The sequence below is a fragment of the Corvus moneduloides genome, chromosome 10 (assembly GCF_009650955.1).
Source record: "Corvus moneduloides isolate bCorMon1 chromosome 10, bCorMon1.pri, whole genome shotgun sequence".
Lineage (NCBI taxonomy): Eukaryota > Metazoa > Chordata > Aves > Passeriformes > Corvidae > Corvus > Corvus moneduloides.
The window spans coordinates 21,715,124-21,736,414 of record NC_045485.1 but is presented as its reverse complement, the minus strand read 5'-3'; the positions used below and the strand labels follow the sequence as shown (position 1 = coordinate 21,736,414).

General features: G+C 39.1%; 1 protein-coding gene across 5 annotated transcripts in view; it reads right to left on the bottom strand.

Moving 5' to 3' along the window:
- Nucleotides 1–3,497: 3,497 nt before the first annotated feature.
- TBL1XR1 (TBL1X receptor 1) overlaps nt 3,498–21,291 on the bottom strand; it is a 109,736-nt gene continuing 91,942 nt past the window's right edge. For 3 of the 5 annotated variants that reach the window (XM_032119189.1, XM_032119191.1, XM_032119190.1), the window contains 11 exons: nt 19,356–19,506; nt 18,622–18,763; nt 18,261–18,324; nt 18,062–18,159; nt 16,266–16,326; nt 14,966–15,087; nt 14,409–14,483; nt 11,878–12,005; nt 11,536–11,701; nt 10,564–10,665; nt 3,498–8,807 (listed from right to left, as the gene is read on the bottom strand). In XM_032119189.1, coding sequence (XP_031975080.1) covers nt 8,781–8,807; nt 10,564–10,665; nt 11,536–11,701; nt 11,878–12,005; nt 14,409–14,483; nt 14,966–15,087; nt 16,266–16,326; nt 18,062–18,159; nt 18,261–18,324; nt 18,622–18,763; nt 19,356–19,506 — 1,136 coding nt within the window. In that variant the 3' untranslated portion in view covers nt 3,498–8,780. The remainder of the gene's footprint in view (nt 8,808–10,563; nt 10,666–11,535; nt 11,702–11,877; nt 12,006–14,408; nt 14,484–14,965; nt 15,088–16,265; nt 16,327–18,061; nt 18,160–18,260; nt 18,325–18,621; nt 18,764–19,355; nt 19,507–21,291) is intronic. The other 2 variants (XM_032119192.1, XM_032119193.1) reach the window with 2 other exon arrangements.

Genomic DNA, 21,291 nt, shown 5'->3' with positions numbered 1-21,291 from the left:
AGGGTGGACAAAATGCTAAGTTTTTAACTGCAAAGAAGATTCAGATTAGAAAGTGCTTCACCATTAAGGTTATTGCAGTATTTCAACAGGAGAACCTTGGAGAGCAGCCAGGCAGGACCAGACACGTGCAGCTCCCTGACTGCCAAGGCCTCTTCCACACCTACAACCTCAGACATTTCCCCTCACCTTCCTCATCACTTGGTGACTCCCATTGTTTTCAAACAGGACCTCCAAAAGCAAAAGTATTCCCCTTTATTCTGCTTATTTACAACTCCTACTAGAGAAAGTGGAATAAAATGGCTGAAGAGCTAGAGAGACAGAACTCTTGGAATTCCTGTATCCATGTAAAAACAAATGACAAAGAAAGTCACAATGTGCTGATTTCATACTAACAGAGCATTATGGGCACAGATTTCTTATCCTTATTGTGTCTTATTTCTTGTGCAATTCAGAGGCACAATTTACCTGCAACTAGAAAAGCATTTGATGGAAACACTGAGTTGATTTATCCACCCAGACAAGCAAACAGTAATAAGCCAGGAGATAAATAAATAAATGTGTCAACAAGTATTTCACTCTTGAATGCTCAAGATAAAAAATTATATACCTAAAGCCCAAAATTGGAGGATCACTCATTGTCCAGGCAACAGCACCAGACTAAACCTCTATACAGTTGACATTTCCAAGAAGTATTGGAGAATTCCCTGCCGGAGCAACATGCAGGGCAAAGTTATAATTTATTCCCTATGAAAACTATATTGAATGATTTTCCCATAGAATTAGCTGCAGGAACTGAATAGAAATAAATAGAATAAAATAATAGAATATTTAATTCAGCACACACAGCAAGTTTTGCCAATTTGAGCATGAGATGGTAAACAACACAATTGCAACGAACTACACAAACTCCTACTTCTGTGCCTTGGGAATTGCCTCCTGGCTTCAAATTACTCACTGCTAGAAAGCAGTTTGTTCCCATCCACCTAATCAGCACCTGACTTTGCTGCAGTGTTCAAGCAAACTGAAGACAGATGGGCTGTGGCAATAGAAAGTGAAAGAACTGCAAAACTTTCAAGTAACTATTTAAGAAGTAAACTAAGTAAGTGCAATTCTTCACAATTCCCCTGTGGTGGACATTTGCTACCTTTAAAACTAATCACTTATGAGAAATTAAGGGATATATGTCAAAATTACTGTGGCTCCCAAGTATTATGAATACATGGTTATTGTATCATAAAACAAAGGTCTTTTTCCATATTTATAAAGCAGAGAGCCCCAGTGCAGCCCAAGTGTAACAGCCAGCAGACACTGTGCTCCAAGTGGCTTCTGCAACTGCAAATGATGCAGCAGCACCACTCCCTGAGCAAGAAAGAGGCTGTGGAGACCCAATGCAGCTTTGGAGAGCCCCCAGCCATGTCCACAAGACTTAACCCCACCTCTGCCCCTCTGCCTGGCATTTATTAAAGGCAGACCCCACACCTCAGATATTCTTGTCAGCTTAAAACATTTGAAGCAAGGACAAAGGTACAAATTAAACTAAATGGAGCCTGCAGATTTCATGGTTTCCATCAAGGCTAAGACAACATGCAAATAGCAAAGGGTGCCTTAGGTTTGTGGTGTGAGCACTTCAGCATAGTGGCACAGGAAACTTGATCTTTAATGGATGGATTTGTGATATGTCAGAATAAAAAATCCTTCATCCACCATTTCTTTTCAGAAGTGCTGCCCTAGGTCTGCTTGCACTGAAGTAATTGGGAATTTCCCCTCAGCATCACTGTGAGCTGAGCCCTTTGATTCTCTAATTGGGAAGGCAAAACACTCAATCTGAGCTGTCACCAATCCAGTGAAGTCTTGAAATGTTCAAGAACGTGTAACTCAGAAAGCTCAAAATACAGCATTCTCAAGGTTAAAATCAGGGCACTCAGCATCTAGAACAAGTCAGAAAAACTCTGTGGAAAAAAAGAAAATAGTCTACTGAAAGTACTCAACCTCTATTGAGACATCTTGACATTTTTTTGAGTCCAAAATCTTGACCTGGTAACTGAAGAATTAATCTAGAAGCAGAACATTTTCACGTTACATCTATTAAGAAAACCTCTGTCTTTGTTAATTCTTCACCGAGCTTTTATGGCACCAATTTTTAGTTAGTCAGATAAACAGGAAAGCCCCTGCACTGCAGAACTCCTGGGTCCGCTTTCCTTAAGGACAAAACACTAACTGGGGCATCATCATTCTCCACAGAATCATCAATAAATTCCTCCTAAATTATTATTCCATTACATCTGCCCTGTGCTGACATCAGCAAACAGAAGATATTGCTTCAACTTCCATTAAATAATTTCCCTAGGAGGTAGGGAACATGGACTTTATGAATACCTGAGATCACTAGTTCCTGCAGAGTTATAAGAACCAGACTGTAACTGAAGTCCAAAGGGAAGATTTGGGAAGCAGTGGCATAAGGCACCCACCTGGAATGTTGTCTCCTCTTCACAGGATGGATCTGGGCATCACTACCACGTGAGAGCAACATGTACATAACAACACTGCTTCGTGGTTCCTGCATTTGCACTGAAACATCAATTCACAGTCTCTCAGAACCATGAAACTGCTCCAATATTGCTGCCTCAAAATCCAGGTGATGCAGAAATCTTGCAGTGCACTTGGACTCCAGGTAAAGGGAAGTCAAGACTGGTTTTACACTTGTAAAACAGAGTCCTTCCTCTCTTTTCAATTCATTACAGGCACTTTTCAACAGCAAGTTTCAAAAAATTAAGATCAACTGATTTTGATAGCATTACTAAGAAAGCTACTACTTTTGAATATAGAGTAAATCAGTAATCTACAAGAAAAAGCAGCAATTTCACCATAAAGTTCTGGACACATTGAAAATAAACTGTCCAGGTTCCCTCACCTGGATTATGACATGACCCACAATTCTGAATGAATTAAAACATCATTATATGTACGATGGATGTATGCTATCTCACATGGGAATCTAAATGGTTTCACACATCTGAAATACAGTAACACAAACAACATTGCTCTGCACAACCAAATTGAATTGCTCTGTAACACCAGATCTCCCCGACGTGAGATTCCATCACCACGAAGGAGCTGCTCCCACACCTCCAGAACCTTCCACACAGCTGGGGTGCAGCTGTGAGCACCACTGGACTCTGCTTCTGTTCCACAGGTGTAGGGGGGAGGGGAAGATGGAGCATGTGAAACACAAAATAAATCAGTTTCCCTAAATGGAACAGCAGAACATGGTGGCAGGGGATGGTGTCACCGTCACAGGATCTACTGTGTGCTCACAAAGATCCTACAGCCACACAGTGAATTACCTCCTGCTGCTGTTTGCACCTTGTCTTACCTGAAAATGTGCCAAACTAAATATTAAAAATAGTGTTTTAGTCTGTCACTTCCCCAGCCTAATGATCTGCAAATCTTCCATCCCAAACATTTAAAAGTACTGGTTATATAACATTCAGCCAAGGTAATATCAAAATATATTTTATTCTGGACCTCTTTCAGATCTGATTCAAATTACAGTTGTCAAAGCAATACAATGCAAAGGGAAACTGCAACAGAAAATGTGCCTAGAAGGGATATAAGGGCCTTGGGGACAAATCATTGTGATGTAGAACCAAAATACATCATAAAGTGTAATTAACATGGTCCAGGACAGTATAGAACATCTATATCAGTCTTCTTTAGACAATAATCATGAAAACTGAACAATAAAAGTCCTTTAAACAAGTACAAAAAACTGTCATGGGCTGGTTTACACTTTTACAACAGTTGTAGTTTAACTGGATAACTGAAGAAATGATGCAGACATTTTAATCCAGTGCTATAGGTAGGCTCACAGAATTAGACCCAAAGGATTTGTAACTCCAAATGAAACCATAACAACTACAATGTCAATGTCAGGAGAGAGAGAAAATTACTTCTGTATTCTAGAATTACTGTTCTGCACACTGCAGTCTGTTGAGGACAAGATTGCAAAGTACACTGGACTAGCAACAACATGCAGACTGTTTTCTTGTATTTACCCACAAATGTCAAAAAACATTATGAAGTAAAAATGAATGATTATTTAAAAATAAAAAAACAAACAAAACAAAACCAAAACATGCCTCAAGTTATTGTCAAGCTTCAAACTTAAAGGCAGAGAAAGCGAATTATGTACTCAAAACTACTGATCTGAAGCACTATTAACACTAAATCTGCAATCCACTCGAAAAGGCAGATTTTCCTGGTTTGTCTGCCTCCCACCAGACTGACAGTGAAGACAGTCACACTTTCACAGCTCGTGGTATTTCAGAGCTTTCTCTAGAGGGAGAAGTGAGGACTGCTCCATGTCTCTCTCCCTACGGAAAATGTCAGGGATCTTGATGGAGATTTACTGCTGTCTCCCGAAGCCATATTTGCTTCTAACATGCCACAATGTTGCTTCTGCTTTCTTCAGGCGTCTGGAGAGTGTGGAAGTGATCCCACTGGGGGCTGGCTCTACGGGGCTTTGGGAAGGGAGGAGCTATCCCGCTCGTTCCAAAAAGGAACACTGGGCTAAATCCGGCAGGCCCTGCTCTGGTAAAACCCCGTGGACACCGAGGGACCCTCGGCTTGAGGGGGATGTGGCTCGTTTTACCCACACTGGGGCTACGGCACGGCCCTGGCACCTCCAGCGCTCGGGGTTCCTCATGAAGTGACAGACAAAGGGATTTCTGGTGAAGTAAAGACTGGAAGAATCAGGTCCCAAGGCTCCTCTCTTACTAAACAGACAAAACCGGACAACCTTGTATCTACAGGCTGAACCCCCCCAGTTTGCAGCGGTAATGAAACTCCTTCCCTCAGCAGAGTTAAACGTGTCACCGGCTGAGGCCACTCTGCTGGCAAACCGGCATGGCCACCCCGTGCCACCCACTGTTCTCCCTAAACACAAAGGACATTCCCAAGGTACAACGCCCCACCAGACGCCCTAGCATGAGGTAAGCAGTGTAAGGAAAAAGGAGTGCTTTTTAAAATGAAAATCAATTAAAATTGGTAGAAATCTTTGGCCTTTCTCTCAAGATGCATTAAAGTGTCACAAAATCAAGAAACATGCTTCAAAATGCCATGTCGTTCTGACTCTGGTAACTACTACCTCCCCTCCACCCAACCCAAAAAAAGAGGCACTTTTAGTGTTTCATATAAGATTTCCAATCATCTAGTAGACATGCTAAATAACCCTGCACAATGGTAGTCCCAGAATAAACTCAGTTTATCAACATTACAAAGAGTCTAAAAAAGCTTTTATGAAGACCTAGATATTCTCTTAACTACACTAAAAAGCCCACTGGTTGGGAATCTTTACATCAATTTAAAAATGCAGAAAAAGGTAAAGTAAAAATAGAAAAAGACGAACTCTACAGAAACCTGGATCTGGTCATGCAAAAATGAGAAACGGGATTCTGAGATGGACGCACAGAAAGACAGCGAACTCAAGAGCAGTTCATTTCTTACCCCATCATTAATTCTGAGCCCAGCTTTTGCCCTTCCTTTTATCCTCTGTTTGGATATTTGCCTGTTACTGCGTTGAGCTGATAAAAATAGGAATGACTCCATCTGTAAGACTGAGCATGTATGTACATGCTACACAAAGTCAGGGCCTTGCTGCCATATGGCTTCCCCTTTGAAAGGACCAATTTGGACAGTCCACCTCACCCTGGAACACGAGGCCTTTGTGCTATAAAAGACAGTAATTAACGTCACGGTTCTGTGGTGGTTTTGTCTCGGTTTCGGTTGGCAGGATGGCAGAACCCGGCGCACCCGGCCAGCGGCGGCTCCGGGCGTGCGGGGCGGCGGGAGCAGGAGCAGCACTGTGGCATGCGAGGCAGGACAGCAGGACAGCTACGGCCACACCTCGGCTCGGGGCCGCTGGCCTGGCCCCGTGGCAGCGGGCACTGCTGGCCCTCGCCAGGCAGGGGCTCCGCCCGCGCAGCCGGAGCGCTCGAGCCAACGGAGCCGACGTTCCTGCCGGAGCCAGCACCTGACAGCCCTGGCCTGGACACACTGAAGCTCTGGTGTTCTCTATTTCTGAGTGTGTGATGCTATGCTGAAGCAACTAGAATTACAACCAAAACAGCTGATGATTGAGAAAGAGGAAAATGGCAATACCCTAAAACATGGCTGTGTGATTTTGCAGCTATGTCACAGAATTCCACCACAATTGTTTAGATTGGCTGAAAGAATCATCCAATAACTTTTATGAAAATGAATAAACTGTCCATATTAAAATACAAAAGTACTATCAAGAATCACTTCTGACTTTCAGATTTAAATTCAGTGCAATTGACAAATGCATTGCTAAACAAAAAATGCAGCTTAAACATACTCAAAACATTTGTGTCTATTCCTGGGAGCACAGTTTAAAATTATTGCACAGAATTTTTTTTTTATTTTTATTTTTTTTCATTAAATGACAGAGGTCAGCCACAGTCATGGACCTCCAGCAATAAAAGCAATATTTCAAGTGCCAGACACTCAATATATTAGGTTTCCTACATATTGTAACTCATAGGGTAATTGCTCTAAACATTTGCAATATGTTCCAAAACCCTAAAAATAGCTGGCACAGAACCACCATGGATAACTGTCTTTATGGATATGACTTGGTGTTGGTTTTAAACACTGTGTATGATAGCAGTATAATCCTGGGGTATATATAAACAATGTATTGTTGACTTGTCTTTACCACTGGCAAATTGCTACCCTACCTTAGCCAAACTCAGACTTGCTTCAAGTCATGTTTATTTCATGGAAATAGCAGAAATTGATGCCTAAAGAACAATGGTTAAAATGTCAAAGCTGCATTATCTCAATTAGATGAATTTATACTTAACTTGGAGGGGGGGAAAAAAAAACCCAAACGAATAAAAAAATAGGTTAGAGACTAACAATCATAAGCCACAAAATTAATTGTGATTGAAATAGTGTTATAAAACTGATAACTTTGCAAAGCTCTGTAATATAAACCATTCCTTAAGTAAAATGTCTGTGACATAAATTTGACAACCTCTCTTTCTATAAATTTACACTCTTGGAATCTTATGCAAGACATGATGCAACCTTTTCGACTACACATACACATAAACACAACCTCATGCTATCATTTACAAATAAAATCACTATTAGTATACTTTTAATCACATGAGCAGAAAAAGGTTTGCCATATACATCTGTCATTGTAAGAAAAATACTTGATATTGTAAACAGAGTAAAAGACACTATATAGTAGTGATTATTAAAAAAATAGCAGCTTACATCTACCCTATATTTGGAAAAAAATGTAGTCACAAGATACAATAAACTGCAGGACTGGAGCAGCAGGGGAATTAGTGCAAGTATTCATCTCTTAAATAAGCTGAATCACTGCTATTAAAATAAACTTGAAGCAAGTCCTCTGTTTAAGTTTTTTTTTTTAAATCTAAGGTAGTAAACATTTTGCCTCTTAATGGCAGTGTTATCAAATATATGCCAAAGATTTTATTTTAATAAAGAAAAATTACATGAAATACTTTTAATACTGGAGTTTGGTTACAATTATACATCTAAGCTCCTACAAATAATGATGGGCAACTCTCAAAGAAGCTGTGGCATGAACCCTTGTCCAGAAAGATCTTAACCTCTTAAACAAAATCCCCCAGCTATACTTTGCTCCTTTTCACAATAGTGCACAATTTAACCATATTTTAGCTATGGTTTTAAAACAACAGAAGATGCATTTTTCCACTTTTTTTTCCTTTTTTTTTTTTTTTTTTTGCATCCCTGGTTTTTTTTTCTCCTGTGTTTTTGTGCCCTTCTGTTTTTAAGTTTGGCAGAATTATGTCCCAAATAAGAAATTACTGCATTTCAGCCATGTCACCAGAAAATCAAATATAGCATTATACCCATTTCCATCATACTTTGTAGATGAGAAGGATGTGAAATATCACGCCGCAAAGAAGGATTTTTTTTTTTTTCTTCTCTCTCCCTAATCCCTTTTCCACCCTCCCTCTGTTCAAAGAAATTGTGCTCTGGGAGCCACAAAATGTACCAAATGTTATCAGGTTCAAACTACCTCTTCAAAGAATGCATCAAAACATGTTTCAAAGAAACGCCTTTTTTTTTTTTTTCCCAAGGTGAAAAAAATATAAACAAGAAACTAATTCACTCCCTTACTTCATGCATTCGTAAACTTAACCAAAACAAAACAGAAAACCCAATGTTTAAAAGCAAAGAAAAAACTACTGCTGCAGATTTCTGTAAGTCCATTTTCTCTTTACACACAAACTGCTCAACTACTGAGAAGGAAAACAAAAATACCCCACAATCCACGTGAGAATGGATTTCATGGGGGAAGGGGTAATGAAGGCTGCCATTAGTATCTTCTGAATTTGGTATGTATATGGGTCTGCTCTTGTATATGGTATATTTCTCTCTCTCTCTTGCTCTCTTCTGGTTTTCATATCCAAAACCTTTAAATGTTATTTTGGGGCACAGCAGATTCCAGCACTTGGTGAACAGGATTCACAAGCTGTGACAAAACTCTGTCATCCTCTTCAGGGTGTAATTTTTTTTTTTTCCTTTTTTTTTTTCTCCTTTTTTTTTTATATACAGTATATGTATATATTTCTTTTACATTTGGCTGTAGTGGACTGGCCATGGTTCGATTGGGACTATAGCAGTACATGGGTCAGGGACAGTCATTTTGGCTATGTACACATTCATAGTCGGTCCATGGCTTCCAACTAAGAGCGCTATTTCCGGAGGTCTAATACACAAACCTGCAAAGAGAGAGACACAGATAGAGCAGCTGCACAAGACCACATGGTTTTACAACTCTGTGTGAAGTATCAGAGCAAAACCTACAACATGGATTGTGTAAGCTTAACCTTATATCTATTAACAGTGGTTAAATAATATCAAAATGACCAAATGAGCTCTAAATGAGCCCCCAGCCAGCTCCAGTGCTAAGGGCACTGCTGCCTCCTGAACTGCTATCAGAACAGCAACAACATTTTATGTAAGCTGTTTGCCTGTTATTTAATACTGTGAGGCTGAGAACTTACTCAAGTCTAGTTTGTAAAAATATAAAATGAAATTAAAATACGTGGACAAGTACTAAAATGGATGAGGAAAACAGTTAATGGTGTACAAATTCGAGTTTTAGTCTTCCCAAAATCTCCACTGAGTAGTGCTTTTGGGTCTGTCAGATGTAGAAGTCTATTAGTAAAATATAACCACACACAAGATAATACCAGCTGCAAGCACATTTAAAACAGAGTGGATGAGAAGGGTTTTTGGTAGCAAATAATATAGAACAAATTAAGCCCAGCATTTTTTTAAATATCAGAAACTAAATGAAAACAAATCTATTCCAAGTACAATCAGCCTGTTGGGCTAAATTAATTGGAGGACTGGAAAGGTCACACAGCATGTATAAAAAAGGGTCATCTGGGGGGAATGATAATTAATTTTCTACTTAGGATATGCCTTGAGTTTTTTTCCTTTTATGATATTGCCTATAGTTACAGGACTAAAATGATATGAAAGACCAATCAAAATTAATTCTCTAGAATTTAGGCTTCTTAAAATCCAGAACTTCCTATTTTGTGCTTTGAACTCTAACAAAACAACCTTACTTACCAGCATGGAGCATTCAGGAAGGAAATGCTTTGGCACCTGTGTTAAAATACCACCTGAGACTCTGCACTACTAAGCTGCCAGGATTGCTTTTTGCTGATGTTTGTTAAAGGAAGCTGGAGCACTTCAAAACAATTCCCTTATCAGCCTTATTTTGTTTTAATTTTGCTTTTCCTTAGGCTCTCCTCTCCTTTCTTTGCAAACAATGGCAAGAGAGAGGCAAGCAGAAACCCCAGGGCTGTGCTTCCTTCTGAAGACCCTGCACATTCCCATCCCACTGCAGCTCTCTGCAGGACAGTGTCAGAGCAGCCAGAAGGTGATGCTCCAACACCCTGCAGTGAAATGACAGTGGGGGCATTCATGATTAGTTAAACATGATTTTATTCCCTGCTTTTTCTAAGCAAAGTAAGCAGACTGGTACCTATATATAGCTGCTGACATTTCTAGGAACTTTTTAATTACAAGCATTTAGAAATCTGCACTTTGTTTCGCTGTTGAATGCAATGCAGAAGGTATTTAATTCCTGTCATGCATTATAATAATATCACCTACACTGAGCTTTTTCACTTGAAAAGGGCAGAGAAAGAAAAACAAATTTGTTTCCAGACCAGCCACACTGAACACACTGACACAGTAAACCCCAGCAGGAACAGAAAACATAAACTGGAGTTATTTCCACCTTCTGAGGTTTTCGGGGGGTTTAGAACAGTGATGCCTTAAACTGGAATAAAGATATTCTCCTTAGAATATCACAGCATGGTTACAGGTGGAAACCTACAGGTGAGCTGGCTGTATTCAACCTTCAGCTAGAGAAGGAAATTTTGTCTCCATTTTTGGTTAAAAGATTACCAGAAGATGTTTGTTATTAGAACATCAACCAAATCAAGCAACACTTACTGAACCATCTGAAGCACTTGCTCCAACTTTGTCTCCTGCTGCATTCCAGCAAACCTCAAAAATCCCTCCTGTTCCCCGATAACTGTGAACTAGGGCACCTGTCTAAAAAAGGGACAAGCCAAGTAATTAATACAACAAAATCAAAATGAACAAGCACAATTTGTACATGTAAAAATTCCCCACTGCTTTCAAAAGCTGAAATTCTCAGAGGAAAGTGGTCCAGGGAGAGACTTGTGGACAGTCTCAGCACCTTGTCAAAGAATGTGACATAACCACTGCACCTTGAGCTCCTGTGTTTGATAGGCAAAACTGGGGATGGTCACGACTACTTCCAATTACTAAAATGAGCCTTTCAGAAATTAATACCCAATTCCCAGTAGCCAGAGACTGCATCATGCCTGACAACATCTTTAGACTTTCAAACATAACAAGCCCTTGGTTTTTTGCCAGAAATATAAAACAAGTAATAGCGTCCTTTTTGAGAAAGTTACATAGAAACACTTTGTCATCATTCTCTTTCCTCAACTATATTCTCTTGTTTGTCAGTGAAATTCAGTGGAACAGCCAATCAGATTAGTATGTCTACAGAGTCATCATTTTTCACAAAAACCCCTGTTTTATCAGGAATTTAAAGTTCAGAGTTAACAAATACTATTTTTGGATGAAATATGTTCTTGGAGAAACCTTGCTGAATGTGGGGTTTTGTCGGTGAGTTTTTGGTTGGGTCTTTTTGGTTTGTTTGTGGTTTTTTTGCTAAGACAATGTAAAAACAAGTACTACTTTACCATAGGCAAGCATTCAAAGTGAGAAATTAAATGTACATCCATTAAAGGAAATAATCTTAGAACAAAGAGAAAACAAGTGTGTTAGGAATGACAAAGCTCTTTGTGGCTGAAGTATGATGGAAAAACAAAGGTTGGAAGGATGGAAAAGACCAAAACACAAACTTCTCAACAGAGAGAAGAGCTATACCTGTGTATTCCAGATGTGTACACATTTATCAAAGGAGCCACTGGCCAGGTACCTGCCATCAGGACTGAAAGCTACACTGTACACAGGTTCTTGATGTTTTGTCAGAGTATGAATACAAATTCCTCTGTCTACATCCCATAACCTAACAGTAGAATCAAAGGATGCACTGTCAAGGAAAAAACCAGAGATTAATTACATCTCAATTCAACATATCTTTGATGCTAATACAAACAAAATATGATAAAGTATCCTACGTGCCTCAAAACATTCTGTGAACTTACATTTATAGAGTGAAGTAAAAATAATGTTTAACAAGCATTTAAAACTAGGATTAAATAGTACCTTGCTAACATAAGATTGGCATTTGGATTATTTGTTCCTGGTCCTGTAGGACTCCATTTGATAGTATAAATTTCTTTGTTGTGTGCTTGTAAATCATGGACACAACTGTCTTGTTTCATACTCCAGATCTACGATAAAAAGGGAAGAAAACACAAATAATTTAGCACAATATTGTACTAAAATACATTTGACATGGTTCTTCTGTATCATTTGCACGCTGTTACCTTTTAGGCCACTCAAAACATTTGCTATGATTGCTAGGTTTCTAGAGTAATGATGCCAAGTATTATTCCAGGACCTTTCATTCTTTGGGTTATAAGTTCCCAGAGAGGTTAATGAGTAATAAAGGTGCTGCCTATAGAAATGAATCTGCCTGAGTTAACTGCAAACCCCTTGAGAAGTGCAGGGATGAGAGCAGATGCTGAAATGAGAAGAGCAATATGTAAATGCTCATGTCTGAGTTGATAAAATATCACGGTCCTATTTTTAAATGAACTTCTTGCTACACAGACTGAGTGAAATAAAGGGATAGTAGAGAAATTTTCTGTTTCCATACAAATCCAGAGATGCAAATACCACTATGGCATTTTCCTGACTTATTAGCATTTGCATTGCCAGATTTCAGTGTTCAGTACTTCACAGAGGTCATTAGAGGACTCCAACTCCTGTATGACCATGCTCAACAAACAAAATAACTTTATTCTATTAAGAGTCTACATTGTTCCTACAGAAGGGATTTTGGAAGGCTTTTATACCTTTTTCTACATGTGAAACTGGATATGGAAAATAACCATCAGAATGGTTTTTTAAATAGTATCTGTTTCAGTAATGCTTTTAGATCACTTTTTGTTAGAAAAAGCTACCAGGAACATGCTTAAGCCCAACTGTATTTAAGATGCAATTGAGGTACATGTTTAAATAAATGGTGCTTTTCAGAACTGCTGCTTTGCTGAAGCGGAAATTGATTTTCAATGTGCAGACAGAACTGAAATTGTATTTCCAGTTTAAACTGATGGGATCAAAATCTAGCTTCTCATCCCAAAACCAGCATGGATGAAAGTCTGTATCAGCTGCCCTAGAGAACATCAAGTTGTAGATAGAAACTAACCAAGTAAATAAATCACTAAGCCCTTCCATGTGCTTCCAAACCTGGTATTTATTCCCTCTGCCATTGAAAAGTAAGGGATCCACAAGTGATTAGTGATGTGTAGACTCATCCCCCACCACTTGGTGTTTGAGCTAATCCTGAGCAAAACTATAACATTCTTTGCAGCCTGGGCTCAATTCGAAACAGCTGCCAAGAAGTTAATGCCTGAATCCCACAAATGCTGACACATTCCCAGTTATCACCTCTACTCATGGAGAGGCAGCAGCAACAGCTCGAGCTCTAGACTGGAATTCGTCACCCTGGAGTTTCAGCTGCTTTAAGTATTAAATACCTGGCTTAAGCTGGCTATTTTGACTCCATCCACTGCCAAGGGAGAACAACTGATGCTCTCAGGGGTTTACTTACACACTTGACTTAAGACACTTAACTTAGGAAAGGATAACTTGCTCTTCAGCAGTGCTGACTGGAGATGTCTAGACATCCACCTCTAGATAGGAGGCTTAATGCTTAAGTGTTTGTATTTAGATAAGGTGACTTCCCTTGCCAGAGCCTGACCGTGTGCCAGTACAAGGGATATGTGGCTGCTCATTCAGCCATTCCTGATTAAGTAACAGTGAGCTGGATAGAACTAACTGTCCCAAGGGCTACTAGCAGGACAGTGCTGTCAATGTAAAAAACGTGTCCTGAGACTCTACCAAGCACAGTGCTAAAGCTCCCAGGGAATGTAAAGCAGTGCAGGAGTCACAGAAAGCATCTGTACCATGGAAGCAGCACAGGTCTGTCAGGCATGAACAGCCTCATTTCTGCTGGTGGCAGGTTTGTAAGGATCTTCGTGTGCCCTGAAGTCACGTGTGTAAGTTGCAGTGTCCTCTGCACTCACAAGTTTGCCCCTGTTCTACAAGAAATGTAGCTGTGAATCATTTGGAGGACAAGTGTAGGTGTGACTGAAAATTGCAGAATGACTCCTGATGAACTGGAAAAATCCAAGAGTGTGCACAGCCTCTGAAGAAAAAACATGCCAAAGATTTGAACTAGAAAGAAGGGGAAAGCAGAATAAAACCAGGAAAGGAGCAAGTCACCCATTCTTGTATGTGTTACATGACATGCATTCCAACTTTTTGTTTTAACCAAAAGCAACCATCGGGCGTGAGAGCTTAATGATTAATGACCTGATTCTGTAAACAGCTAAAAGCACCTAATAAATCATGCTCCAAGTTTCAGGCTGGCAGCCTGTAACAAGTTCTCTGGACCAAAGCTTGGCTCTGATTAACAAGGATTTCTAGGATTGCCTAACCTTGTTATATTAAAAAAGAGCAAATATTGGACCACACGGCAAGTACAGTGATACTGCTGGATTGTCCATTCCATGGTGTGCATTCCAGAGTCCTACAAAGACAAGCACCAGCCTCAGAACTCCCATTACCTTTAGAGTCATGTCATCAGAGCAGGATGCCAGCAGATTGCCAGTTGGATCCCATTTGATTGCATTTACTTCATTCTAAAAGTGAACAATGAGAGTAAGTTGGAGTCTTCCCTTCCATTACAAATGACAGCTTACAAAAGATGAAGCTGGACAGCAGTTATGAGCATTTGCATAATTGTCAGGATTTTAGCACTTAATTTTTATTCATAGCTTGGCCTTCAATAACAACAGCTTTTTGCTATCCATTTATTACATTCCCCATGCATACTTGTACACCATGTGGGAAAGTCTTGAAGTTACCATGTTTCTTCTTCTAAAGCTCACTTTTGCATCCTGACACTGGTAAAACAAGCTGCACACGGGGCTGAGAATCGTCCTGATAATCACAGAGACTGTGATTACCATAAAACCTTAACCACAACTACCTATGTGTGCATCTACTGCCTGTAGCCAACAATCAACCATTATACAAGTGCTGGGTACTGGTAAATTTACTGAGCCCCCAAACTCTCACCAATAAAAATATCATAGAGCAACCCCCTTTTTGCAGTACTTACCGTGTGACCCTGGAAGGTTTTGATGGGCCTATCTTGTCCTAGTTTACAAACGTGAATACACATGTCTGTACTGCAAGAGGCAAATGTGTTGTTACTCTGCCAATCAACATCTAATGCTGGTGCTAAAAGAAAAAGGAAGATATTTAAAGCTACAGTATGCATTCTGCAGGAATTTGATGTGCAAATTTAGCATGTACCACCCTGGAACAAAAGCCAACAGGAAACAATCATTAATTTTACAGCAGTTAGTTCTCAAGATAAACACTGTGAACAGGAAGAAATGCAGCCCAAACAAGTCTTACGCAAAATGGAACAAATTTAATGTAAGTCATCATAATATGGAACATATTTGAAATCAAAGTTATACAGAAGACAGTGCAGCAGGACATCAAGCTGTACTTAAGCCATCTACAAACAAATCTCAGGAGTCAGCACAAGGAACAGGTTCCCACAACTTCACACATCATCATGCGTGAGCTCATCTCCACCAACAACTGCTGCTCGTGCTCAGGGATGGCAGCCATGGAAAGGTAAGGATTTATTCCTTTCTTAATTCCAGCATTGTAAGGTGTGGTAACTTGAAACTTAATCACGGGCAACATATTCCATCTGATCAAGACAGCTGTTTACGGCAAATTGCACAGACAACTGCTTGGAGTAAATGCTGAGTTGATGTTTTTGACTGCTGTCATGGCACTGGAAATGTGGCATGAGCGGAATAAAAAGTGGGAACAAGACACGTTTCTTAAAGGCCCTTCAATGACACGTCTGTCATCCTCTCCATTCTGTTTTCCAGCTGATTCTGGCAGGATTGCTCAGCATGCAGCCCACAAAGCAATTTGTCTGACCTCCTGCACTCCCACCCCAGCTGGCCAGGGAACAGCTTTCAGCTGGTTTGGCCAAACAAGCTGGGGACAGCAGAACAATGGGACGTGGGGTGGGATTACCGCACCAGGAGGATGGCAAATGTGGTCCTTAGGTGATAAACACAAATCCCTTGTGGCCCACCCACTTGATTTGTCAGCCACCATACTACAGAAAGTCAGAAATACTTGGATTATTTATCTCTTATGACTTTCATAGAACTGCAGTAAAACTGCAAGTTATAAAATCAGAACAAATCTAGCTTTGTTTACATTCTCAAAATTCAAATACAGGAGTCAGTAACCCAGGACTACCTGTAAGATTTTAAAATGATGCAAATAAGCAGAATAAACATCAGATTTTTAAATTTATTTTTAAAAATAACACCTTTTTGTCTTTTCAGATGACAAGCCTGAATGATAAAATCAAGACTTACCAGAATGAAAAGGAAACTGCTGCTTGGCTTCGCCAGTGTGGGCATCCCAAATAATTGTGGTCTGTGTTAAACAAATAAATAAACATTGAACAAATTTGTACAAATTGCTAATTTCCCCACAACTACCACCACTCTCAAGTATGAGAATACCTACCCTGCTCCCCATCACCCAAATCTGCTCTTGATTATACATTTCTAGAGTTTTACCCAGTACTAAAAGAAATAGTAATAGATGTACGGACAACAGTAGAACACTTAAGATTGCATTAGAAAGGTGTTTAGTCACAAAATTTTGGGGTCTGGAGGGAGGAAGGAATTTGTGGGTTTTTAACCAGTTTTATCCCCTTAGTCCTATTTATATTCTTGTAATCCATTCCACGTGCCTATTTTAATTTCAAATACTTGTATATTCAAATTGTAATATCAGCTACTCACGTGTCCCTAAGGAGATGTTATTAACAATTAGTCACATACTGAAAGATTTAAGGGTGTAATTTCATTCTAAGTTGTTCTCTGCCAATACTTTGAAAACCTTCTGGTTAAAGAAATCTTACATGACAAAATTAGTATTTTATGATCATTATATTATATGCCAGAGTCCCTGGCCTACCTCAATGATCAATGAAAATTTTGATGCCAATGGAAGCATGAACTGACCATATAAATTAATTATGGAAAAGGAGCCTAAGGTTTGAGTCATTCTCTCTGCTAATGCAGAATATTTTTCAAAGCATAATCTCAGTTTGTCTAAGAAGTTTTATTGACTGAAATGAGGCTTCTATTTCTTCCTTAATTATTTTCCTGCAAATGAAAGCTGTACCTCCACAAATATTTAAAAACTGGCATAACCATCACAGCTGCCAAAAGAGTAAACACATCCTTTCCATGCTCTGAGACATAAAATTTTCCTTCCCTTGTGCCAGCACAAGCGTTTATAAAGCTGGCTACTAAAGCAAACCAGGTAAATGCATGCAGGGAAAAAAAAAAACAAAAAAACAAATAATGGAGAGAATTTACTACTTTGCAGTGACACTGCCAATTTTAAGTGGTTGTAATGAGGTTACAGTTTGCCACTCTCACTAAGAGAAAACCTGTGCCAACTTCTGCACCTTGAATCAGTTACAGAGGAAAAAATCAACTCTCTTTACTCTTGCAATAGTCTATTTGATTCTTTGAATTCACTTTAAGTCCATTTCTCATCACTCTGTGCCCTTCCTACCATTCATAAAACCTCTCACACTAACAGCAGCTCTGAACTGAAAGACCTTGTGAGCCTAATTTGTTTAGAGATGTAAAATAAAACAGTCAAACAATGAGCTCCATGGCATTACACCACTGGCACCTCCCCAGTCACATATATCAATTCTCTGTATATTCCAGCTCTAATCTTTTTAAGCATTTTCAGGTTTGACTGATATCCAACTCAGCCTGAACCTATTCCTCTAGTACAATTTTCTTTTTCCTGAGGCTTTGCATGAAGTGTCCACTGGATTTTACATGGTTTGGTTTTACAATAAATTGAATGTTTCTGGTTTCAATGCACTTACTTTCCAACTCAGGCTAATCTATATGGAAAGAGATCCACAGACACTGAAATCTAAGAAATTATAATATCTCAATAAACTACTATAAAACCTAAGGAAACATAGCTAAGCATAACAAGATCTTTGTAAGCACATATCTACATCCCATGCCTTTAGTTTCATTTACTTACTTTGCATAGTTTTGCTATTTTGCTTACAGTTAGATTATAACCGTGAAGGAAAGAATTTTAATTTTACCAAAGATTATCTCACCTTGTCCACTCCTGCACTTAAAATGAAGTTTCCTTTCTTGTTCCATTTTAACGCAAATATAGGACCTTTATGTTGCCCTAAGGTGCTGGCAAGATTACCTGAAAATTTATATTGATATGAATACATTAAAAAATAAAAAACTATGCTGTGAGCCACAATATAGGAAAATATATTGTAAATTAAAAAGTATTTTGCTTACCATCTTTAGTCCATATCCTTGCAAAGCCATCATAAGACCCAGTTGCTAGAAGTGTACCTTCACTCTGTCAGCAAAAAGGTTATTTATTTATTTTTACTGCATAATTCAAAGCTAAAGAGCACAAAGCAAATTTGAGGAAGAACAAATCTGCGAGGGATTTACGATATTTATTTCATTGATGGCAGCTTATTAAAAAGAAGTTCCTGAAGTACAACAGAAGAAGTTACTACACTGCTCAAAGTGAAGAAACATTTCTGGTGCTGCCACAGAGGACCCCGCTGCTGTCACTTAGGATTGGACCAGGAGGTGCTGTAGGCACGATTTTCCTGGAAGCATTTTGAGCGCCGCCGTTTGTACTCACGTTCCAATCCAGCGATGTCACGTCCTTGTTGCTGGGTACATCCTGCCCCCCTTCCCGGATGCAGTGCCGCAGCACCAGCTGCGTGGAGCCGCTCGTGCTGTTCTCACTGAGGTTCCATATCCGCGCTGTCGAATCGCCAGATCTGCAGAACAGCCAGTGGGGAGAGAGATGCTGCCATTTAAACATGGGCAATGCTGTTTATTTCGTGTATGTATTCATAGATATCGTTGTAATGATAGCCTGGGTTATTATAGAATATGCAGTGTGCAATATACAATATATTAATAATATATAGTATGCATAATAATACATTACAGACCATATTCAGTTATATATTTAGAGTTATATATAGTTATTTATATTACATACAGCATGTAACATAGCAATATGTAATATAGCAATATACTATATGTGCTATACAATATATGATACAAATTATATATAAATCATATATTTTTATATTCAATACAGTATAATTATATTTAATATTATACTAGATATTAATTCCATATTCATTATATATTAATTGAAATTATTTTTAATAACAATAGCGATGATGATGATAATAATAATAATAATAATAATAAATTCCATTTTAAAGCACTATTCTCTAAAGAACAAACACCACGGCATTTGATGTTTGGGGTAGGTGTTCCCTGAGCCTGCTGCCCTCCCCACACAGCAGTGTGCCCCCAGCACAGATAATTCCATACACACGTGGTCAGTGCACATACCCTGAGGCCAAAAGGTCACTAACGGGATTCCAGGCACAGATGAACACTTCAGATTCGTGGCCACGCAGCACCACTGCCTTGTTGGGAGGGATTTCGACATCTCCATCTACTTCCATCATATCCGTGTGATTATCTGCATTATGGGAAACAACAGTAGAGAGAGGTGGATTTTAGTATTTTGGGACGTTGTGACTCCTGTATGGTTCAGATTCTTCTGGGATGAGTGCAAGAATTCACAACTTACGTGATTCAAAAATTTGACAGAGCTGTCACACTCTTTTATTTTTTGGGTTTCAATTAATGAAGCACTATAAACAGATGGGGAGTTTCAAAAATGTGAGAAAGCTCTTCTCCCCTGTAAACCTTCACATCCAAACAGATTTCATTTTGGAGCTCCAGAATTGGGGCCAAAAGTTAATTTTTTGCTATGCTAAAAAACAAATGCTGTTACAAGTATTCACTTTTTCAGGCCCGATGCTGCATCGTACAATATGTTACTAGTCCAGCTTGTGCTTTAAAAATACATTTATAACACATTCATTTTCAAAAATCTCTCTTTTCACCAATTTCAGTCAAACAGGTTTTAAATCCACATCTCTGACACTCCATTTACAAAATGGCTTTAATTAATATAATCACATTTGGTGATAGAGCAAACTGATAACCAAGCTTCTCAAACTTCACCAGCAATTACTGTGGAATTATGGCAGCGTAACTTTCTGCGTGGAAGTGAGGTTGAATCCATATTTTTCTGGGGGTAATTCAACTGACAAAACAGTTTTCCTGGCATCTACCATCAATCATTTTCTATTATTAAAAATGAATTCACGATGAGTGCAAATGCAGAATGTAAGAAATGCTGCACAGTTCACCTGTTCCATATTTATTCACTGCAGTTAAAGAAATCACTTCACAGCTATTGCTTAATTTAGCATTGAGGGTTTCTCTCTCTGTTTGCACATGCAAGAAAATAGAAAAGGCTATTAAAACATGCATATTTTTTGAGAAAGAGCACCATATAAAGCATTGCTTCAGTCAGAGGATCGATGCCAGTCTGAAGTGCTGTACAGCCAGCAGGGGTTGCTGGCAGATCACATTTAACAGGGCTGAGATCCGAGGTCTACCCTTCCTCTATCCACAGTTATCAAGTAAATATCCTTTTTAGATTTCTAAATGAAAGCATCAAAGTAGGCAACTCATTTTTTTCAGCCAAAGACTGTATTTCCAGCTTTTTATCATATGTACTAACGAAAAAACTTAGTAAAATCAAGCTGTAAAACTTGTACACGGCTCGATATTAATATTCTCTCAAAAATGTCATTTCTTCAGGTGTTTTTACAGAAAGAACTGTAACTCCCACATGTAAACATGCAATTCAGACTTCCAGAAGACTATTTTCAAAATCACAGTTTAATTCCTGACCTAAACTTTTCCATACTAAGCCTCATTGTAAGGTATGTTCCTTTGACCAGTGATGACAAACAGAACTCATTGATTTCACCAATCACAACTAAAATGGAATTCATGAATAAAGCAAACCTGAGAGCAGTTGCATCGAGCAATTCTGAATAGCAAATCATGAAAACTGATACTGATAAAGGAGACAAGGGACACAGGGCTTGTCCCAGCAACCCTGACCTCAGCATGAGCTGTCCTGCTGGGAGCTGGGTACAGCTCTGGGATCCATGGGATTTACAGAACCTGTTGGATGGAGTTTGTGAAGTTTCACAAGCAATACTCAGTTTTAACCAGCCATGGACTAGTGGACTCCTCTCCTCATTCCTTGTACAGGAATGTCTCTTGATTATTTTTTCCTATTTACGGAAGAGTCCTGTGAAAAACCTTCAGGTGATGGGAAAGAAGCAGTACTGGAAGTGAGACTGGTCAAGGGAATATTGTGAATTAATGAATTCAGGACTCTGCATCTCTTGCAACC